General features: G+C 39.0%; 2 protein-coding genes across 3 annotated transcripts; one reads left to right on the top strand and one right to left on the bottom strand.

The window, feature by feature from the left end:
* Nucleotides 1–313: 313 nt before the first annotated feature.
* LOC139934658 (uncharacterized) lies at nucleotides 314–12255 on the top strand. 2 transcript variants are annotated; one of them, XM_071928987.1, is made up of 8 exons: nucleotides 314–738; nucleotides 1531–1607; nucleotides 5905–5961; nucleotides 6238–6291; nucleotides 6428–6545; nucleotides 7046–7149; nucleotides 7923–8126; nucleotides 8827–12255. In XM_071928987.1, exons 2-8 carry the CDS (start codon nucleotides 1593–1595, stop codon nucleotides 8854–8856), a joined length of 582 nt encoding a protein of 193 aa, XP_071785088.1. In that variant the 5' UTR covers nucleotides 314–738; nucleotides 1531–1592; the 3' UTR covers nucleotides 8857–12255. The 2 variants fall into 2 exon arrangements, with proteins under 2 accessions (XP_071785088.1, XP_071785089.1); XM_071928988.1 differs by lacking the exon at nucleotides 1531–1607.
* Nucleotides 9571–19466, bottom strand: LOC139934657 (uncharacterized). Its single transcript, XM_071928985.1, has 3 exons — nucleotides 19344–19466; nucleotides 17446–17586; nucleotides 9571–15328 (listed from the first exon to the last, which is right to left on the bottom strand). The coding sequence occupies exons 2-3, from the start codon at nucleotides 17576–17578 to the stop codon at nucleotides 13188–13190; spliced, it is 2274 nt and encodes a 757-aa protein (XP_071785086.1). The 5' UTR covers nucleotides 17579–17586; nucleotides 19344–19466; the 3' UTR covers nucleotides 9571–13187.
* Between the last annotated feature and the right edge of the window lie 205 nt (nucleotides 19467–19671).

Genomic DNA, 19671 nt, shown 5'->3' with positions numbered 1-19671 from the left:
TTTTCCAATCAGCAAGTCAAACTGCTCTAGGGAGATTCGTTCCACTCACAACCAATTTTTTTATCCTGCGATCGTAAACAAAGTTGTTGTGCTCCGGCGGAGCAGTTGCTATGGTAACGCCAAAGCGCGCGCTACGTTGTTTGACTCGAGGTCGGACCTTCCCCCTGGCCTTGTGAACTTCGCTACTATGCAAATAACCTACCTATACATTACACACTGTGTGTAAACCTGCCAAAAACAAAAAAAACTTCGTGACTCAAAAACTATCCTAAATTGGTTAGCTTGAGATAACCGTATTAGCGTTAATCCCCCATGAAGTGTGCGTGTATGATGGGAATGTGCGTCTGAATGGTGATAGAATTAACTCGACAACATAAAAGGGGGAAAAAAGCCGAGCAACAAAAGAGCACTCCTAGTGACAAAGCGGTGCAGTGACTTAATGCCGAACCCGGCAAACTTCGGGGGCTTTATTGTTAAACTAATCAATGCCGTGGTTTGATCGCGATTGTCTGGTCGCCTTGGTCTCAGTGTGTTTCGACCCCCAGAGGTCACACCATTTTGTGAGTTGTGTTACCAACAAACCCTGCAACAAACGTGGTTGAGGCAACCAGAAGTAGGCCGCTGAAGTTAAGGGTATACGAGACCCACTCAGTGTTTGGGTAACAGGTGCGTTGGGTTACCGTGTTGGAAAGCTGAGACTTTCTACTTGAATTCTTGCAGTGGAGACGCAAATTAGAGGTGGGTAAATTAATATTATTTTCCAGTTCCCATTGCTCGAAACTAGGGTCCTGTTTTAGTTGAAGGCAACAACAGTTATGATATTATTGAAAGTTGTTGCCTAATACCAACACGAACACTGCTGCTATAAATGAACTGCATAGTTATTGTATACACAACGCTTAGAGTTCTGGTTTTTTTTTTTCATGGTGGTGTTATTGTGAGACTTTGTTCACTGAGTCTATTATAACACTATTTGTTAGCAGTTACCTCTAGTTGACATCGCTTGTTAATGTTATCACGTACAAATGAAAGACCAAGGTACAAAATGACTGCAACCCAAATATTTAGACTCAAATGTTCTTTACGGAAAGTTTAATTCATAATACCTGTACTTGTTATACACCCAAACACCTATAATGTTATCATTGTACGTCTATAGCAGTTAAGCTAATTAAAAATAGAAGTAGGGCTCCTATATGCATAAGTTTTGTCAGCATTCTTTGAGTAGATTTAATCATTTTAAATTCATTAGGAATGTGTCTATAATACATGTATGCTTCAATACATTAGTGCTCTATAACCATGATTTAGATTTAACTTAAAATTCATAATCATTTGCATCATCGATGTACATAAACATCCCTCAATTAGCTTTTGTCATCCCTCAAGCAACGCCCACATTCCAGTTCATCATTTAGCTTTAGCACTGTAGCTTTTTTGTTTTAGCTCCATGGTTATAAATAATAAACGACATTGGAGAACATGTTTGTTTCCTGTTATCATTTAGCACTCTAGCTATTTTTGTTTTAGCTCCATAGTAACAAATTAGACGCCATTGGAGAAAGGTTTGTTTCCATGGGCGTTATAACACAATGACGGAATATACCGTAAGTAATGCACGAGGTAATGATGCATGATGAGATTTCACTGGCACTCACGTCACTAAACACAAAACATGGAACTCGGAAAGCTAAACTAACAAGCAGAAAATGGCGCTTACCAGATTGTTCTGCTCAGTATAACCATAACCATGGTTTGAATCGCTTCCACAATAATTGCGTCTTAAGGCCGAGTTATAGTCGGTCGCGCGATGGTCGGGCGTCGGAAATCTAGACGCGCGATCATAAAAATACACGGTTTTTAGGCCTCAGTCTTAGGATTGCGCGCAAGATTTCCGTCGCGCGTCCGTCGCGCGACCGACTATAAACCGGCCTTTACACCTTTTAGAACCTAATATTCACCCTTTTGAAAACTGGTATCCTGTCAGAAATTATCAGGGCAGTCGATTTTATTTGGTCGGTAAATAACATGGTCTGTAAAAGACAAATTATAAAACCAAATCAACACAGTGAATTTGAGCACACACATTACCTTTTTCAAACTCGAATCAAAGATTATTGTTTCACAAGGCTGCTTCGTTGAACCACTAATATGCCTATATCACTCGCAGCCGATTTCACGAAACGCTAGGATTAATCCTAACTCGAGTTAGGACGAGTAACCCGTCCTAACTTAGGAAGGGTTCAATGCGTCCTACGTATTTGGATACGGATCTGAACCCGTCCTAAGTCCTAAGATTAATCCTAAGTTAGGACGAGTTTGGTGAAATCGACGGCTGGCCCTCTAAACTGTTATAGGAAGAAAACAAAATTGACAACAAAATTATGAGCAATATATGAAAGAACAATCTTCATTTGGGCCTATGTTTTGCACGAGTTGTCGTTTTTGCATGGCGTTTATATTGTGTTAAGTGGCGGACTGTGTTACCAGTAACCGCAATATTGCATGATGTAAATATATTCACCAAACACAAATCATGTTTCTAACATGGTCCACAGGGGAAATATATTGGCACTAACTTCACATAAACTCATTAATAACCTCAAGTTCATTCACTATCCATGCATTCATATATAATTGCCCATCCCGTCACCACCGAATTACCAACAGAATGGCACGGCACACGACGCTCCCGACTGGATCTAAGTCTCAAGCACACGAACAGAGATATGGAACAAAAAGCCTTACTGCTGTATCTCTTATAAGAACTCCCTGTCTGGTGCATGTTTCCCTCCATGCTGTTTCAAGAGAAATATAAACTCATACCTTCAGCCCCACTGAGCTATGTTCATCTTTAGCGTTTTTCTTGTTTAGCCCAAGAGTGAATTTTTGTTAGTGCTTGGGGGCCAACTTGCTAAACAAACAGAACAGAAGGCCAAGAACTCCAAGGAGGTGTTTGGGGTGGATGCACATTTCACCTCGTAAACGTACTCACAAGTGTTACCTGAAATCGGTTATATAACTAGAGAACATAATAATAAACCCGATTACACTTTTTGTTAAAGTTATGTAAACTAACTTCAGTGGTGGTAAACTATTTGGTGGTAACGTTATAAATCCACAGTCAACAAGTGGAGGTCTCACGATACACGCTCTTACCCGGGCAAAATCAAAACTTGGCTCCGTCGGCATGAGCTGTTAACGAAGACGTGCGTGTTTCAAAACTATCTAATGCGCGTTTTGGAGACCACGTCAGAGAAACATGTTAGAGCTTCGGCCGCAGCTCTTCCGAACATCCGCCACTGGGTTGTTGGCTCAGGTATAGGTTTAAAGGCATTGGACACTATTGGTAATTACTCAAAATAATTATTAGCATAAAACCTTTCTTGGTGACGAGTAATGGGGAGAGGTTGATGGTATAAAACATTGTGAGAAACGGCTCCCTCTGAAGTGCCATAGTTTTCGAGAAAGAAGTAATTTTCCACGAATTTGATTTAAAGACCTCACGTTTAGAACTTGAGGTCTCGAAATCAACCATCTAAACGCACACAACTTCGTGTGACAAGGGTGTTTTTTCTTTCATTATTATCTCGCAAGTTCGATGACCAATTGAGCTCAAATTTTCAAAGGTTTGTTATTTTATGCATATGTTGAGATACACCAGCTGTGAAGGCTAGTCTTTGACAATTACCGATAGTGTCCACTGCCTTTAATATAGCGCTTTCCATAGGCGTTTCAAAGCGCTTTAGCATTGTCTACTCATAGAGTAAGTCTATGGTCTACTGAAGACTATGAATCTTGAAGCAGACCAGTTGTATAATGTTAATGGTCTTATTAAGACTAACGTTCATGACTTAAAAATCAAATGAAGGCAGAATATTGTGAGCGCAGGGTTGATTTTACTAAACTCTTTTTCTGACTACCGACGCTAGCTGGAACCAAAGCCGAAGTCATTGAGCCATTTTCCTTCAGCTTTGGCTTAAGTTTTTTTGTACCCGCCATCGATCGTACTCCTATACGGTGTTTCCAACAACCTGATGGAGCACTGTCTGAAGCCTAGGATTGGAATGTCCGAGGCTTTGTAATCTACCACGTGTTATAGAGAAGCTCTTATAAATTGATGGTCATCCTCTCTTATGATCTCCCAATCCTCCCTCCCGTTATTCAAACACGTTAAACCGTTTATAATATACTGTTTATGTTTAACTTTCTACTCAGGGTGAAGTAATCAATAACTTTTATTTGCCAGCTCTAGAAATGGTTATTTGGTTTTTAACGCATTATAGGCATACTCCGTCTTTCATTAATGTCCTAATCTTCGATCTGTGTCCAAAGGCGATCTAACAGTTTGTAAGGAAACTAACATCGACTAATAATCCAATGTACCAAACACAGGTAAAATTATAACTGTAAAATTTGTGAGCGAACAAATAGTTTGAATAGATGTTAAATTTGCATCGGGGATAAAGAATATATAGTTTTGGTTTTTAGCCCTACACCAATGTGTTTTATCACTTAGTCTGTATACTCAGTACTTTCCGGAGTTATGCGTCAGAATCACAGCCATATCACTCGGTGGGATTCGAACCCACGACCTTGAAGTTCTTATGGCTACAGTTTACGAAAATGTTTAACATTCGCCCTTCCCCAGCGCAAAAATAGTTATACCGAAGGGGGCAAGAGAATTATTCTGTTTCTGTCGATCAACAGATTGACGTAAGAATATTGTTAGCACTGTTCTGTCCCCTGAACTCTATAAGTAAGCTTTAAAATCAAGAATTTCTGATGCACCAGACTTCGATGGTCCAAGTTTTCCTCACTGGTTCCAGGTCCAAGCGATTTGGGGCTGAGTTTCCCCAGAAATTTAGAATTTACATTGTAAATGTTTGTAATTCCTAATATGATCCGTTTTTCCCCCCAAGCGTTCATTTGAAGAAAACACACGAATGATTATTTAGGGAACAGTGCGAGTACCCGGTCTTCACTGCGTGGTAATGACCGGGTTGGTGGCTGGCGCTGTTAACAGACCGTTAACAGCGCTAGCCACCAACCAAGGTCATTACCACGCAGTAAAGACCGGGTACGGACACTGTTATTCCCATTAATAAATACCTTTATTAGCGATTTAATCGGCTAAAATTTTCCAAATTTTGTGACTTTTCTCTCGGCGGTACTTCCAGACATGTTTAGGGGCCATATTTGAGCTTTTGATGGTTCCCATCTCTTTCGTGCGTTAATCACATTACTGATCTTTGAGACCAGTGACTCTTTGAAATAATGATCTGTTCATCACCTTCACTGGGGTCAAAGGAGGCAAATGATTGGACAATAGCTGTTCCTTGTGCATTAAAACGCGCGCATGAGCTCAGCGTCAGTTTATACGCGCGCACTCAAAATTGATACATTTTCAGCGTGCGTACGCGAAGTGCGCGAAGTTGCAATGAAACTAACAGGGATATAAATAAGCGTGCGATACAGTGCAACGCACAAGATTTACACAATGTATGCTGATTTAGTGGCCACTTATTCGCTATTTTCCAAAGCCGGTCTTTATACCACCGTTAACACTCCCACACGTGACCGGGTTTTGACCAATCAGAGACTTGAAACCGTCCAAGGTATTTATTAATTTAAGTTAATTAAAAACTATATCAATAAATTTGTATTGTCTGGATCCCGTCATTTGCATGTACAGTGTATGTGCTGTGCCGTGGCAAAAAAGAAGTCTTATAATTTTCATTTTTTAAACAGAAAAATCTGTCAAAATCATCCATCAGATAAAAACGTTTTCTGCGAGAATCGGGCCATTCTGTTTTAAAAGACCCAGAGATATTTTTAAGGAACGGTAAAATAGATTGTGGATGCACGCTTATTAAGTTTTATTTGTCTGTCTACGTTTTGCAGCACTGGATGGAGACGCTATACGGATGGGCACCCGCTTCCATGAAGCCCAAATCAATGGTGAGTGTATAAAATGCCATGTCACACGAGGCAATTTATAGGCAACAGGTTCCAGGCAATCTCCTCCAATTTAATTTTGTCCTCCATATTTTTCATTATTTTCCTGTGGATATAGTGATTTATTCCAAATGGCGGACAGTGCAGTGCGAAAGACCGGGAAAAAACTTTTATAACTTGAATCTAATTTTTGATTTTAATTTTGTGCCGATATCATAGTGAATATTGTATTTGTTTTCAACTTTAATGTTAACCAATGTTTCCTCCGTCACTTTACAGGGAAGCTATGTTCACAGCAGTGGTTTCCAAGGGCTTTCAAACATTGGCATGGTGGTAAGCTTCTTTGCTCTGTTACTGGATATGTTTCTTCCAAAATAAAATTAATAAACGTGTGACATTATAATTTTTTCTTACTATTTATCTGTGTTAACACTCTTTTAATTGACATTGTAAAATATTATTTGAAAAGGTTCGAGATCTACAATCTGGTAACATTATCCAGCTGGAATCACAGGCTACGGGCGGACTTCTACGAGTCAACACTCTGTCGGGAAAGATCGACTTCAATGGAGTCTTTGGGAAACAATGTAAGATTTTTTTCTTGTACTTCAGTTTTTTAATCCCCTCATTCCCTACAAAAAATGGAAATGATATTGGAGATATTTTGAGTCTCTAAAGCTCACGTAAAAAATGGTGTAAATTGCTTGTATCCTTCAAGTGCAATTTGTTGAATTAAAAAAAAAACGACCGATGAGGCAATGCTTCGAACATCATGGTCTGAACATTTTTGTACAGAGAATTTTCAGTTCATTTCTGAATGTTGATGATATTAAACCAAAACGGTGTTGAGTTTGACCTCTAGACTGCGCACAAATGCTTCTTTGGAATGTACAGAACAAATAGAGGTCCCACGACGTCATTTTGTTCGAAGTTTGCCTTGATGGAGGGAACACAATTTAAAACAACTTGTTTTTCAAATATTACACCAAAATGTGATGTTTATGTTATGTTATAAACAAATGACTGTTACTATAAGAGATTCACATGTAACTTATTAACTGATATCTATGTTAATAATTCTTTCCAGCTCAATTCATCGTCCAGAGATTCAGTGGTGACGTCATCACACTAAGATGCGTCGCCAACACCAAAAACTTCCTGATTCTACGGAACGGCACCCTCTACGCAAATGTAAGATTCTTAGGCTACGACTGTTGCTAAGGGTGACGTAATTCGGACGCGGTCCTTATAAAAATAATGTAAAGTGATTGCATTTTGTAAACGTGAGAAGTTGTTAATTTTGAACTAAATAATGTCGGCTGTTTTCTTGTTTTCTTTACTTTTGTCTCTTGGATTTGAAAGGTTTATTTTGCATCAAAACGGCGTGACCATTGACCATTTTGTTTTTACAGGGAAGTGAACCCATCGGGATTGTCATTATTCTTCAATGACTACAGCCAGGGGGACCAGTGAACTTGTCATTACCACTGCTCCATACCACCGTTCAGCATTGTCTTTATAGCCCCCCCCCCCCCCCCCCGGGCAAATACTATGGGACTTGTAAATGCTATCCTAATCAACAATTTAAGTTTCCCTTGATTGTTATACCAAGATTTCAAATGTCTATCATTTTTTTTTATTAAGATTTTCAATGTTTATCATATCAATTTAAATATATCCAATGTAGGCCTATGACCATTTTATAGATTTCCAATGTCTTTCTTTTAATTTAAATACAGTGTTGTGGTGGTGGTTTATATTTTTAATATGTTTTTTTCATATATTTTTTAATATCCAAAAGCCCTATTTTTTAACACAACTATATTATAGGCTTAGTACCATATTGAACTGCCTTGAATTGAATTGAATGGGGCAATAGGCAAAATGAATAGGCCTACTTAACAACATTGAAATTTTCCTTTCTGTAAACGCTGACACTTTCTTTCCGGATTTGTCGTTTCTAGGGTAAGGGCGACCCGCAGTGTAGATTCCTATTTCATCTCTGTGACGGAATGCACATGAAGTTTGAAGCTGTGCACAACGCCAACCGTTTCGTATCCGTCCACAGGAAATATGGCGGGAACGATGACGTGCGTGCATTACGGACACGAAGTGCTATGTCGTCTGGTGACAGGGGCACGCAAGGGTCATTCAAGGTCATTCTGGTGGTGAGTTATATTTCAAACTATTCAAATTTATTCAAATCCCATAAATGTATTCATGGTTCACAAATTGAATTATTTTTTAAGCAGATCACAACTGTACAGAGCTCTTTATCTGCGACAGAATGTCGCGATGGTCGCGCGATGGAAATCTTGCGCGCAATCCTAAGACTGAGGTCTAAAAACCGTGTCTTTTTATTATCGCGGAAGATTCCATCGCCGACCGACTATAACTCGGCCTTCACTCTCAGGATTTCGCCATCCTGTTATAAACATATCTACATGTATATCAAGAAGACTACATTTAACTTTCATTAAGTCGTCCCCACAATATAAATTGATATAGGGTGTCGTCATTAGCACTTCTGTGCCATCGTCAATGCATAAACTTATCTCAATGTTGTGGTGGTGGCACACTTCGCTCAATTTTTTTGTTTGTAATTACTAGATACTTTATTTTTAAATAATCAGTTTTAATTGATCTTGCGAGTCTGAACTCGACGTTTTACAAACAATGCCCCACTAATATCGTGACTCCAATGACTAATTGAGCTCTATAAAAGTTCACATTACGTTTGGTATTTCTTGTTACATGCTGGCGTCATATAAAACTGCATAATTTCTGGCGATTGACAACTACCAAATGTTGAAAAGCAGGTTTCTTGAAACTTTTAAGTTTTGTTTTGTTTCTCCATTATTTATGCAGGGCCATATGAACCAAAGTTTTGCAACATAAGCTCCGCACCACGAGTAGGTCTACCAGGGTTAAGCTTGAAACTGAAGAAGGGTGTTTGGTGCATTTTGCTAACAACCCACCCTAATGAGCTTTGATGACGTTCCTACCGTCTCGGCAGAGTTTGATGGATTCATCAGTGTACTATACATCCCGTGAATTCAAATCTTTTCCATTCAGCCGGGGGCCCAAATTCTTAGAGCTGTCATCAGAATGTATTGCTCAGCACAGATGAGCAGGATACCAGTCACAAATTGTACATCAATATTGAGTGTCTTCGACGCAATGTTTACATGGTGGGCCTACATGGGTTTTTTTATTTAGAAGGCTCAAGATTGTTTTTGGTTTTAAATGATCCGAAATAATATGCTCAGCTGCTGTATTCAAAAATATTATTGTATTATAATATTATTATATAATAAATATTATTGTATTATAATAATATATACTGAAGCTCAACAGCCAAAATAAACAAATAAATGCTTACCAGCCAAAATACCACAGCCTGTATCATTTGTAACTGGTATCCTGCACAACTTGCTAAGCAGAAATTTAATAATTTCTACCTAAGCAGCTCTTATTGCTTCAGCAGAAATTGATGATTTAACACAAACTCTGCTTCCAGCAACACTAAGCATGATCAGTCACATATGCTACATGTAAGATGGTTTCAATTAGCTTGTAATCTTTTTTTCTGGTAAGCATACATTTTTGCTAGCTTGTTGTGCTGAAGCAGCTCCATAAAATTGGGCTCAGTTTGCCGTATGAAAATATGGCATTATTATTGAACTTAAACATTCATAAAAACTGGATTTCTTCTTTTAGAATTGAAAAAAATAACTTGCCAATTTAATGATGTCAGAAGTTATTTTTGACAACTGTTTTTACTCTGTGTTAAAACGTGATGTTAACAATTTCCCCTATTTTTTTCTTAAGCATTCATGAAATGTTTACATTTTGCAAGTTTAATACAATTCTTTTTAATATAAAATGATATTTGAGAAACATATAAGAGAGCAAAGTGGTTTTCTTCAACTCTTTTTTATTTATCATGTACAGTTTATTGAAACAGTTCATCATCTTGCTTTGATTAAATACTTCAAACAGCATTCAATTTTTGTGAAAATAATCATCATAACATTTTAGAATGTACAGATAAACGTAAGAAAACACCCACCATTACAAATTGTATTTGACATTATCCAACTGCAAATCCATTTCAGCAATTTCAAAATACATATACAAAAAAATTCTTCTAAACCATTTAATTGGAATAGATTGTTTACTATGTGAATGTAAATACTGACCCATTTATTTTTAATTGGTTTGTGTTTATTGGATAAATTTGATGCTAAAATATTTTCTACTGGAAGTGCATCAAATATAGATTGCAAATTTATACCATTAATATGGGGTTAAAGGATTGTAATTCTCCCCCAAACACACAATGACGTTTGCTATTGGAAATAATGAGTACGTTCCAAAATTGAATAGGTAATTTCTCTTGCTCTTTAAAAATTAACTTCACAAGGGCTCTATTTCACAAAGTACTATCTGCTGTGCAGGCTCGTGGGGGATGGAGCTCTGCTGGCCCCCACGAGTCATGTCCAATGAAGGCATCTGGAGATTCATCTCGAGAATAATTGTCAGTATCACTATAAAGTAATTTGTATTGTGACAACACATTTTTCTTTAGCAATTAAGATTGATTTGCAGTTTCTTAGCTCTTGGATGAAATCGAGCCCAGTACATTTATCAAGCCCAGTACAAAACAGTCCAACATTTACATCATGTTGCCATATATATCTATGTACATGTAGAACATTAACTTGCTTTTTCATCCCATAATTATTTCCAACAATCTTCACCTGTTAGTTAAACAATGCCTTATCAGTTCAAGCAACTTCTGAAAACTGTGCGTAATTTACATCTATCTTTAATTAGTGCTATTTTCTGACCCTGTGTTTCTGTTTTCATAGTCATTTTATGATAACAATTCTGTACTCCATTTTATAGGGAAGAAAAACCCCTTCAATTCTTTCAGAAATTCCCCAGGGTATACTTTTGATAACCATTGCCCAACATAAACAGTATTTATACTTAGTTTTAAAGACAGTGGACACTATTGGTAATTGTCAAAGACTAGTCTTCACAGTTGGTGTATCTATACATATGCATAAAATAACAATCCTGTGAAAATTTTAGCTCAATCGGTCGTCGAATTTGCAAGATAATAGTGAATGAAAAAACACCCTTGTCACATGAAGTTGTGTGCTTTCTGATGCTTGATTTCGAGACCTCAAATTCGTGGAAAATTACTTCTTTCTCGAAAACTACATCACTTCAGAGGGAGCTGTTTTTCACAATGTTTTATACCATCAACCTGTCCCCATTACTTGTAATCAAGAAAGGTTTTATGATGATAATTATTTTGAGTAATTACCAATAGTGTCCACTGCCTTTAAAGAAAGAGGTAATTTTCACCTCAAAAATTTAAACCTGAAAATGGCTTTAGGCATGAAGCCTACCCAAGTTATCTGAGTACACACATGCAACAAGGTTGTTTTAACTTTCATTGTTTTCTTGCAATTTAGATTGCGATTCTGAAATCCAATTTCACGAAACGCTAGGATGAGTTTTATTTTGAGTTAGGATGAGTAACCCGTCCTACCTTAGGATGGGTTCAATGCCTCCTAAGACCTAATGTTTATAGTCATAATATTAATCCTAAGTTACGAAGAGTTTGATGAAATCAACGGCTGGTCTTTGACAATTGTAACCAAAAGTGTACCCTGCATTTAATAAAGCTGGGAAAAAGAATGCAGAACAAAATTTCCCAAAAGTGAAATCCATTATGTCTCACCTTCCCACAAATAATTAACCAGGGCAAAGAAACGAACAAATTAAAAAGTCTGAAAAAAATGTATAAAATTATCAAGATAACAATTTGTGTGCGCAAGGTAAAATAAATCAAAGATTTATTTTGTTGTAAAAAACAAAATATGAATGAAACAAAACATTTTAAATTATAATACAGGTTCAAAAATTGATGGAACTCTTGCACCAACAATCAAAACATATTCTTTTTCAACAGCATTTTGGGAAAATTTTCAAATAAATTGTGTTCCCTTTCAGATTATGTTTTTGCAATTTGTTTTTAAGTATATTTACGATCAGCATTTTTAAATATTGTAATAAAAGCATGCCTGTGGGTTTTTATACAGAGTGTGTTTTTGTGTGCCATATTATAAATTATTTGTTACTGTGTAGTTTGTAACTGACTACATGTAGGCCTACAGTAGTTTGCATGTTAAATTGTGGATTGATTACACATGTAGTTGTTTTGTACATACGAGTGAGTTTGATAATAAACAAGTTTTTCTCCTGGAAAAACAACAATAATTATTTTGCGAATTGATTATAAGATTTGTTTTTTGGGGGGAAACAAAAGAAACTTTTATTCACTTTTACTGACATTTTGTGGATTCATCACCGAGGTAATATGTGCAGGTACATTTATGTATATTAGATCCCATTGTACAGCCTACAGGAGTAAAACATAAATCATCTTTATTTTTATGGAGATTATAACTTACAAACTTGTGATCGCTTTTCTGCTGTTCATAAGTCTCTATAAGAAGTTTAAAGAGTTACTTGAGCAAAATTATGTTTTAACTTGCTTGTCTTGTGTGTTGTTAATCAATTCATTCAAACGTAGTTTTGATAATTTGTACACTTTGGAATTTTTTGTAATTCAAAAATTTAGGCCACCAACCCAACTTGCCCCAACCTCAAAGTCTTGAATTAAAAAAGAAACACTTGGAACCTTCACTCCTTTGCTATTAAACACCTGTCTGAAGAGGTTTTTGAAAGATTGGGGGATAGTTAGAGTTTGGACTTGGTATCAGAAACCTATAAATTTCACAATACTGTCTTGTGGTTGAACTCTTCAAGGCACTGGACACTATTGGTAATTACTAAAAATAAATGTTAGCATAAAAACTTACTTGGTAACAAGCAATGGAGTGACATTGATAGTACAAAATATTGTGAGACATGGCTCCCTCTGAAGTAACGTAGGTTTTGAGAAACAGGTAATTTCTCACTCAAATATTAAAAGACTTCAGATGACGCCTGAAAGCACACAATGTATTGCAACAAGGGTGTTTTTCTTTCATTATTCTCTTGCAAATTCGATGACCAATTGAGCCCAAATTTTCACAGCCTGTTTGATATTTTATGTTGGGATACACAAAGTGAAAAAAACTGGTCTATGACAATTACCAAGCATGTCTAGTGCCTTTAAAACAAACCCTTTGCCTGCTGAACTCATCTCAATAGATGATAAAGTCCTGTGCACCTTGTGATCCATTGGCATGTCTCAAGAGCATTTCAAGGGCCTGAGATGCTTGTCCTTCCACAGTAACCATCTGAATCTCCTGCAGCTCTTCATCTTCTCCTGCTGATGCCTGGTCTGCCTCCTTGGTGCTATCCCCACCCTCCTGGGGGTGCTCTTCATTTCCTTCCTGGACCACCAAGATGTACTTCCTGTTACTACTTTCAGAGGTTGGCACAGCTGTCTGCAGGTCAGAGGTCACTTCAGAGGTCGAAGAAGCGGCTACCTGCAGGTCAGAGTTGTTAACCGATGAGGTTGGCACAACAACCTGGAGGTTGGACTCGATGTCTTGGGTAGGGATATTGATCTGTAGGTCACAGTTTATACCTCTTCCAGGGTTGACTGTAGGCTCAGGTCCTTTGTGGTCCTCTGGCACAGGTCCTTGTGGGTGATCTGGTACAGGTCCTTGGTGGCCGTCTGGCACAGGTTCTTGCTCGCCATCTTCAACTGCAGTCGCATCCTCCTCCTTATCAGCAAGAAGGCCTGATTGGTGGGAAACCTTGTCAAATGTGAGGTAGCGCTCTGCATGTGCTGTCCGTACATGATCTACGAGCTCCTGGTAGCGGTCAGTCTGCATGTCTTTACAAAACTTGCACATGTAGACACTGAGTCCTGCGTGTTTCTTTGTGTTACGGATATGCTTCCGGACATTCTCATGGGTGTTGGCTCGGTAGTTACAGTATGGGCACTTGTATGGTTTCTCGCCTGTGTGAAGCCGTTTGTGGCGAGTAAGGTGGGTTGAGACACGACCCTCGTAGAAACAGTCAGGGAAGTCACATTTGAAAGGTTTATCACCAGTGTGCTTTCGGAAGTGTCTGGTCAAAGCCTGCTTAGAGGATCCAGAGTAACCACACACAGTACACAAGAAGGGTTTTTCTTTAGAGTGTGTTCGCATGTGCGCAACAAGTTCAATCTTGTATTTGAACTTGTATGTGCAACCTGTCTCTGTGCACGAGTGATCCCGCGCTAGAACGTGCTTCATGTAGACGTGGGATCTCAGAAGATTTTTGTTGTAGAACTTCAAGAGGCAGGTTGGGCATTCCTCGGTCTTCTCTCTTTTGGTGTGGGTCAACATGTGGTTCTTCAAGATTGACGACCTGAGGGTGATGAAATCACACGTGGGGCATTTGCGGTCCTTGATGCCCATATGTCTCTTCTTGTGCATCAGCAGATCCCCCCTCTGATTCGTCTTGAAGGTGCAAATATCGCAAGCAAAGGGTCTCTCACCCGAGTGGATTCTTTTGTGAATCTTTAAGTAGCCTCTGGAGAACGCCTTTCCACATGTCTCACAGACGTCAGTGCTGGTTTTTCTTACTTCTTTATCATGTTCTATCCTGCGATGTTTCCCCAATTCTGCTCGCGTCTCAAAATCCACTCCGCACTTGCTGCACTTACATTGCTGCTGGTGTCGTATTTGATGGTGCGTTAGAGCACTTTCGGTGAAGAAGATTGAGGGGCACGAATTACACTCAAACGTGGCGGCGGAGTCCCCCTTAGCATTTGCCAGATGCTCCGTGTGTTTCGTAGTCTTAAGGTGCTGCAGTAGTGAAGCCGTGCTAAGACTGGAAAACTTGCAGAGTTCACATATAAAGCGGTCTTCCACACGGGCCTTTTCAATTGCTAGTTCATCCTCGGGAGGCAGGGGTTTCTTTGCTCTTCCTCGTTTTTTTGAAGACTTTCCTGTTGACGCTGAGCTCCTCCCCTTGACCAATTTGGATTTTTGCCATGTTTGATCATCGTCATCATCATCATCTTCATCACCATCATCGTCATCAGCAAAGCAATTCTCAAATCTTCGCCTTGGCTTTTTGTTCCTCCGAGTACGAGTGACAACCGCGTCCGAAGTTTCGCCATTTTCTTGTTTGTTGCTCTCAGAGAGCAAAGACAAATCCAACGCTTCTTGGATTTCTCTCTCTACTCGTTCACTTTCCTTTGAAGTCTGCTCATCTTCACTTTGTCTTATGATTCGTCTTGGGCGACCTCGCTTCCTTTTCTGTTTAGGTTTTTCAGTTTGGATGTTCGGTGAGCCATCTTCACTCTGCTGTATTGATGAGTCGTCTGGAGATGTAGCATTTGTTTCTAAATGAAGGGGAAAAAAAGAAGACAGGATAGACTTATATTCTGTTTACAATTTTGGAGTGTTAAGTTAATATAGAGAAACTTCTTTTTACCAGTTCAAGAATACAGTTCACGCCACTGTGGTCAAGTGGTTGGACTGCAATCCTAATGACTAGAATATCGGCAAAGTACTGAGTATACAGTGCTAACACACATCGGTGTATGGGTAAAAAACAAAATTAATATTATTTATCCCTGATGTAAACCTAACATCTATTATATCGTTGCGGTACCCGCTGCCAAAACCTAGGATTTGAACTGCCTCTAGCTACCGGGCAATCTCGGTAGTCTAGTTGGTAAGACACTGCTCTAGAATTGCAAGGGTCGTGCTCCTGGGTTAGCCTTGCTCAAGGCAGTCGAATTATTCACTCCGAAAAAAGACCGCCGCTGTATAAAAACCCAACCGTATTCACTGTGCGTAAAACCCACCCGTATTCACTGTGCGTAACATCGCACGACACGATGCCCCCGTACACTATCCGCATGTGGAGCCGTCAGGCCGACAGCCTTGAAGGATCTGTGTTGAAGCCACTGACCTCATTACTATAATAAGCGAGGAGTTCCCACGGTCAGCTCATTACCATAATGCCCGCGAAAGACGAGACATGTTTACCTCACACACCACCACCACGGACGCATGATAGGGTCCAAAGGTCAGGATAAGGGAAGTGCCTGATTGGACGTCAAAATGAATAATTCATTTGCCTCACATCCTGTGTTGTCTGATAGGTCTGACGAACGATATACATATTCATGAGCTGCATACTAGCATATCCTAGAGCCCCCCCAATTTCGTCCACTATTGGAATTTTTTCAATACAACACATTAAAACGGGAAGATACAGACCCGACAAGGCTGTCGGCCTGACGGCCTCCGCATGCGGTTAGTGGTGTACGAGTGCGATGACTTGTGTGAACAGTATTCGTGCGATGTGACAGTGTGTATACGGGTGGGTCATTCGGTGTGATCGCACACACCATGCACAGGGTATACGGCAGGTGGGTTTACAGCTGCGTCTTTTCGGAGCGAATAATGCGACTGCCTTGAGCAAGGCTACTCCTGGGTTCGAATCCCACCCAAGTAATAAGCCTGGTATATTAATTTTTCACAGGACTCGGGAAAGTACTGAGAATACAGTGTTAACACACATCAGTGAATGGGTAAAAACTAAAAATAGTAGACTAGAATATTGGCGTCTAGTTCCTGAACCACAATTTGTTCATTTGTGTCATGAGACTGAGAGAGTTTGACTGTTACCTACTTTGCGTATTAATATCCCTTTGTCGGAGCTTTGCCAAGTTCCCTTGTAGGATTTTTGACTGATTTGAACAAACAATTTAAATTTAAACTGTTTGGCATTGTACAAAAACTCTGCCAATAAAAATTTAAATACAAGAGTAGTGACTCGTTCTTAAACGGCTGTTTAATACCTTGCAGGGTCGTTGCCGTAAGATAAAGGCCCAAGCCCAAGGCGAGGGCCTTTATCTTACGGCAATGAAACTGCCGGTTTTTAATGGCCGTTTTAGAACTCGTTGCTACCATATTTAAGAACTCATGGCTACCCTTTTATTCCCTTATTTAAAGGGAGTGGACACTATTGGTAATTACTCAAAATAATTATTCACATAAAACCTTACTTGGTTACGAGTAATGGGGAGAGGTTGCTAGTATAAAACACTGTGAGAAACAGCTCCCTCTGAAGTAATGTAGTTTTTGAGAAAGAAGTAATTTTCCAAGAATTTAATTTTGAGACCTCAGATTTAGAAATTGTGGTCTTGAAATCAACCATCTGAAAGCACACACCTTTGTGTGACAAGGGTGTTTTTTTCATTCACTATTATCACGCAACTTCAACAACTGATTGAGCTCAAATTTTCGCAGGTTTGTTAATTTATGCATATGTTGAGATACACCAAGTGAGAAGAGTGGTCATTTACAAAGTGTCCAGTGGCTTTAAGTACAATTAAATTTACCTATAATATTACTATTAATGTAGAATTGAGTTATCATAAACGAGCAGAATCTAATTATGAGTACTAAAAGTCATTTAGTCATTCTCAATCCATAAAATACATACCATTTCTTGGGTGAGTTTCTGTTTCCTTGGCTTTGACTTGACAGTTAGTCTGTCTGTGCTCAATGTACTTGTCCAGTCCGAGTATCTTCCCATTGCATTTTAAGCAGACATGCAAATCTTCAGAATCCTCCATGATGATCTCTAAATTAGGGAAAGAAGTAAAAGAAGATGAGGGAATGTTTTAACATTTTTAGAAAACAATTAGAAAGGGTCATTCTGTCTAATCTAAGCTTAGTCAAATCACCCCCAAAAAATGCAAACTTAAACCCTACCCTCTCCAAATTTGCCCATGTTTTCTCCACAACATCAAATAATTAGAGATTTAATATTTTTTGCTTGATTTCGAGCTCCACTCAAAGTTTTCCTACTTGCCTATTCATGTACATGTACATGCACCAAAGAGGGTGCTAGCTGCCAGATTTAAGTACGGTAAAAGAAAGCTCAAATGGGCCTACTGGAAAAATGTACACTTTATCATATTTTCCTGCGGAAAGTCTTATCTGACTTTTTAGACCCCAAAAACATTGGTGCGCCTTATCTTTCAGTGCATCTTATACGCTGGCGATTGATTTTGGGGGGATTATCACCGTTACCATACTAGAAGTACTAGCCCAGGCATGCAAGGCCAGGTAGAATACCTGGATGACTAACTGCGACTCAGTTGCACTACAACAGAGAAATAAACCCAAGATAATTATGCACATTGCCAATTCAAAAAGCCACCACTTCCCCCGCCCCCTCCCCCCCCCCCCCACTTTCAATCCATGGGAAAAACGACCACAACTATTCGTCAGGCCTGGATTTATGCAAAGGTCACAATCTCTGTTACCTTGGTCTTGGTGCCCCTTCAAATTGGTCTTGGTGCCCCTTCAAAAGTAGGCTATCCCGTAGATTTTAAGTGCGCTTCCAAATTGGAAGTGGCCTTGTCCTCTAACCAAAGATGTAATTGCAGCCTCAATCAAGTCAACTGTAGTGCATGGTGCAGCTAAGACCAATTGCCCTACTACTGGGCAAATTATTTGATATATTATTGACATCTGCGGCAAGATCAATTATTTTTAAACAAGTAAACTACAGAGCCCAGGTTTTTGTTTTGTTCCTTTTTTAACTCTTTTTGGTCTAAAATTTCTCATCTCAAAGTCAAATGCATAAATTTGTGTACAATTTCAACATGGAGGAAATTCTCCTTCTGTGCGTGCCTTCAACAAGCTCCCTTCCTTCAAGTTTCAACTCGTTTGAACTTTTTACTTTTTGAAGTACAACAAAATTATTAGGGTAGACTCTACCATAGATAGAGCAAGGGCGACTCTATCAAACATAAGTAGAAAACCATACATGAGACTGAGAGAACCAAATGGACTCTTGCCTTGTTCAGGGGGCAGGTAGATACAGTAACTAGATATGATAGAAATAAATAAATTGAACGACATCCAACCACACTTGTTTTATGTTTAATTCTACCTCTATGTTTAATCATGTTTAATTAAGCCAGAAAACAACAACTGAGAATAGGAGGGGGGTACGGGGTAGCAGAGTGAGATTGACACTCAAGTCAATGAATGATCCACCAATGATCGATTTAGAAGGTAGATATCAGGGAAAACTTTAAAATAAAATAACAACTAGGTTCAAAATGCCAAAGAATGAACAACTCGTACACAGTTCCACAAGTTCAACACTAAAATGTACGGAGGTTGCTGGTACCCACCGTGCAACTAAAACCACAATGTCGATGTACATCACAGACATGGCGCAAAATCACAATACACGTAAACGGAAACGACAAGCCAAGTGATGTTGGTTTTTGTCGAGGTCGTTAGAAGGCCCCGTAGTTTTGGGGCAAAAATGGAGTTTACGGTGCATTTTTGGCACATGAATTCCTCAGTTACAGAACTTACCTTACAAAGTTAAGAAAGTTAAGATATATCAGCAACAAACACAACCAAATGTTGGTGTTTCTGGTTTCGTTTTTGTGGAAATGCCTGGGATGTGTGCACGATTTTGTGCGCGTTTCTGCTTTTCAATACCGCCCTCTGTTGGCGCGGCTGGGACGGCGATTAGTAAGTGAATGTACCAAAGTGGACGATCAGCATGAATTAATTTTACTTTAAATAATACAAAATAAAAATAATTTTATATTGATGAACGATGAATTTATTTCGATTCCCCAACGTCTACAAACCAAACCAAATGCATAGGCAACGAAGTCCAGATCTAATCTTTTGG

This window comes from Asterias amurensis, chromosome 3, assembly GCF_032118995.1.
Source record: "Asterias amurensis chromosome 3, ASM3211899v1".
Classification (NCBI taxonomy): Eukaryota; Metazoa; Echinodermata; class Asteroidea; order Forcipulatida; family Asteriidae; genus Asterias; species Asterias amurensis.
This window is presented reverse-complemented; position numbering and strand designations above follow the sequence as displayed.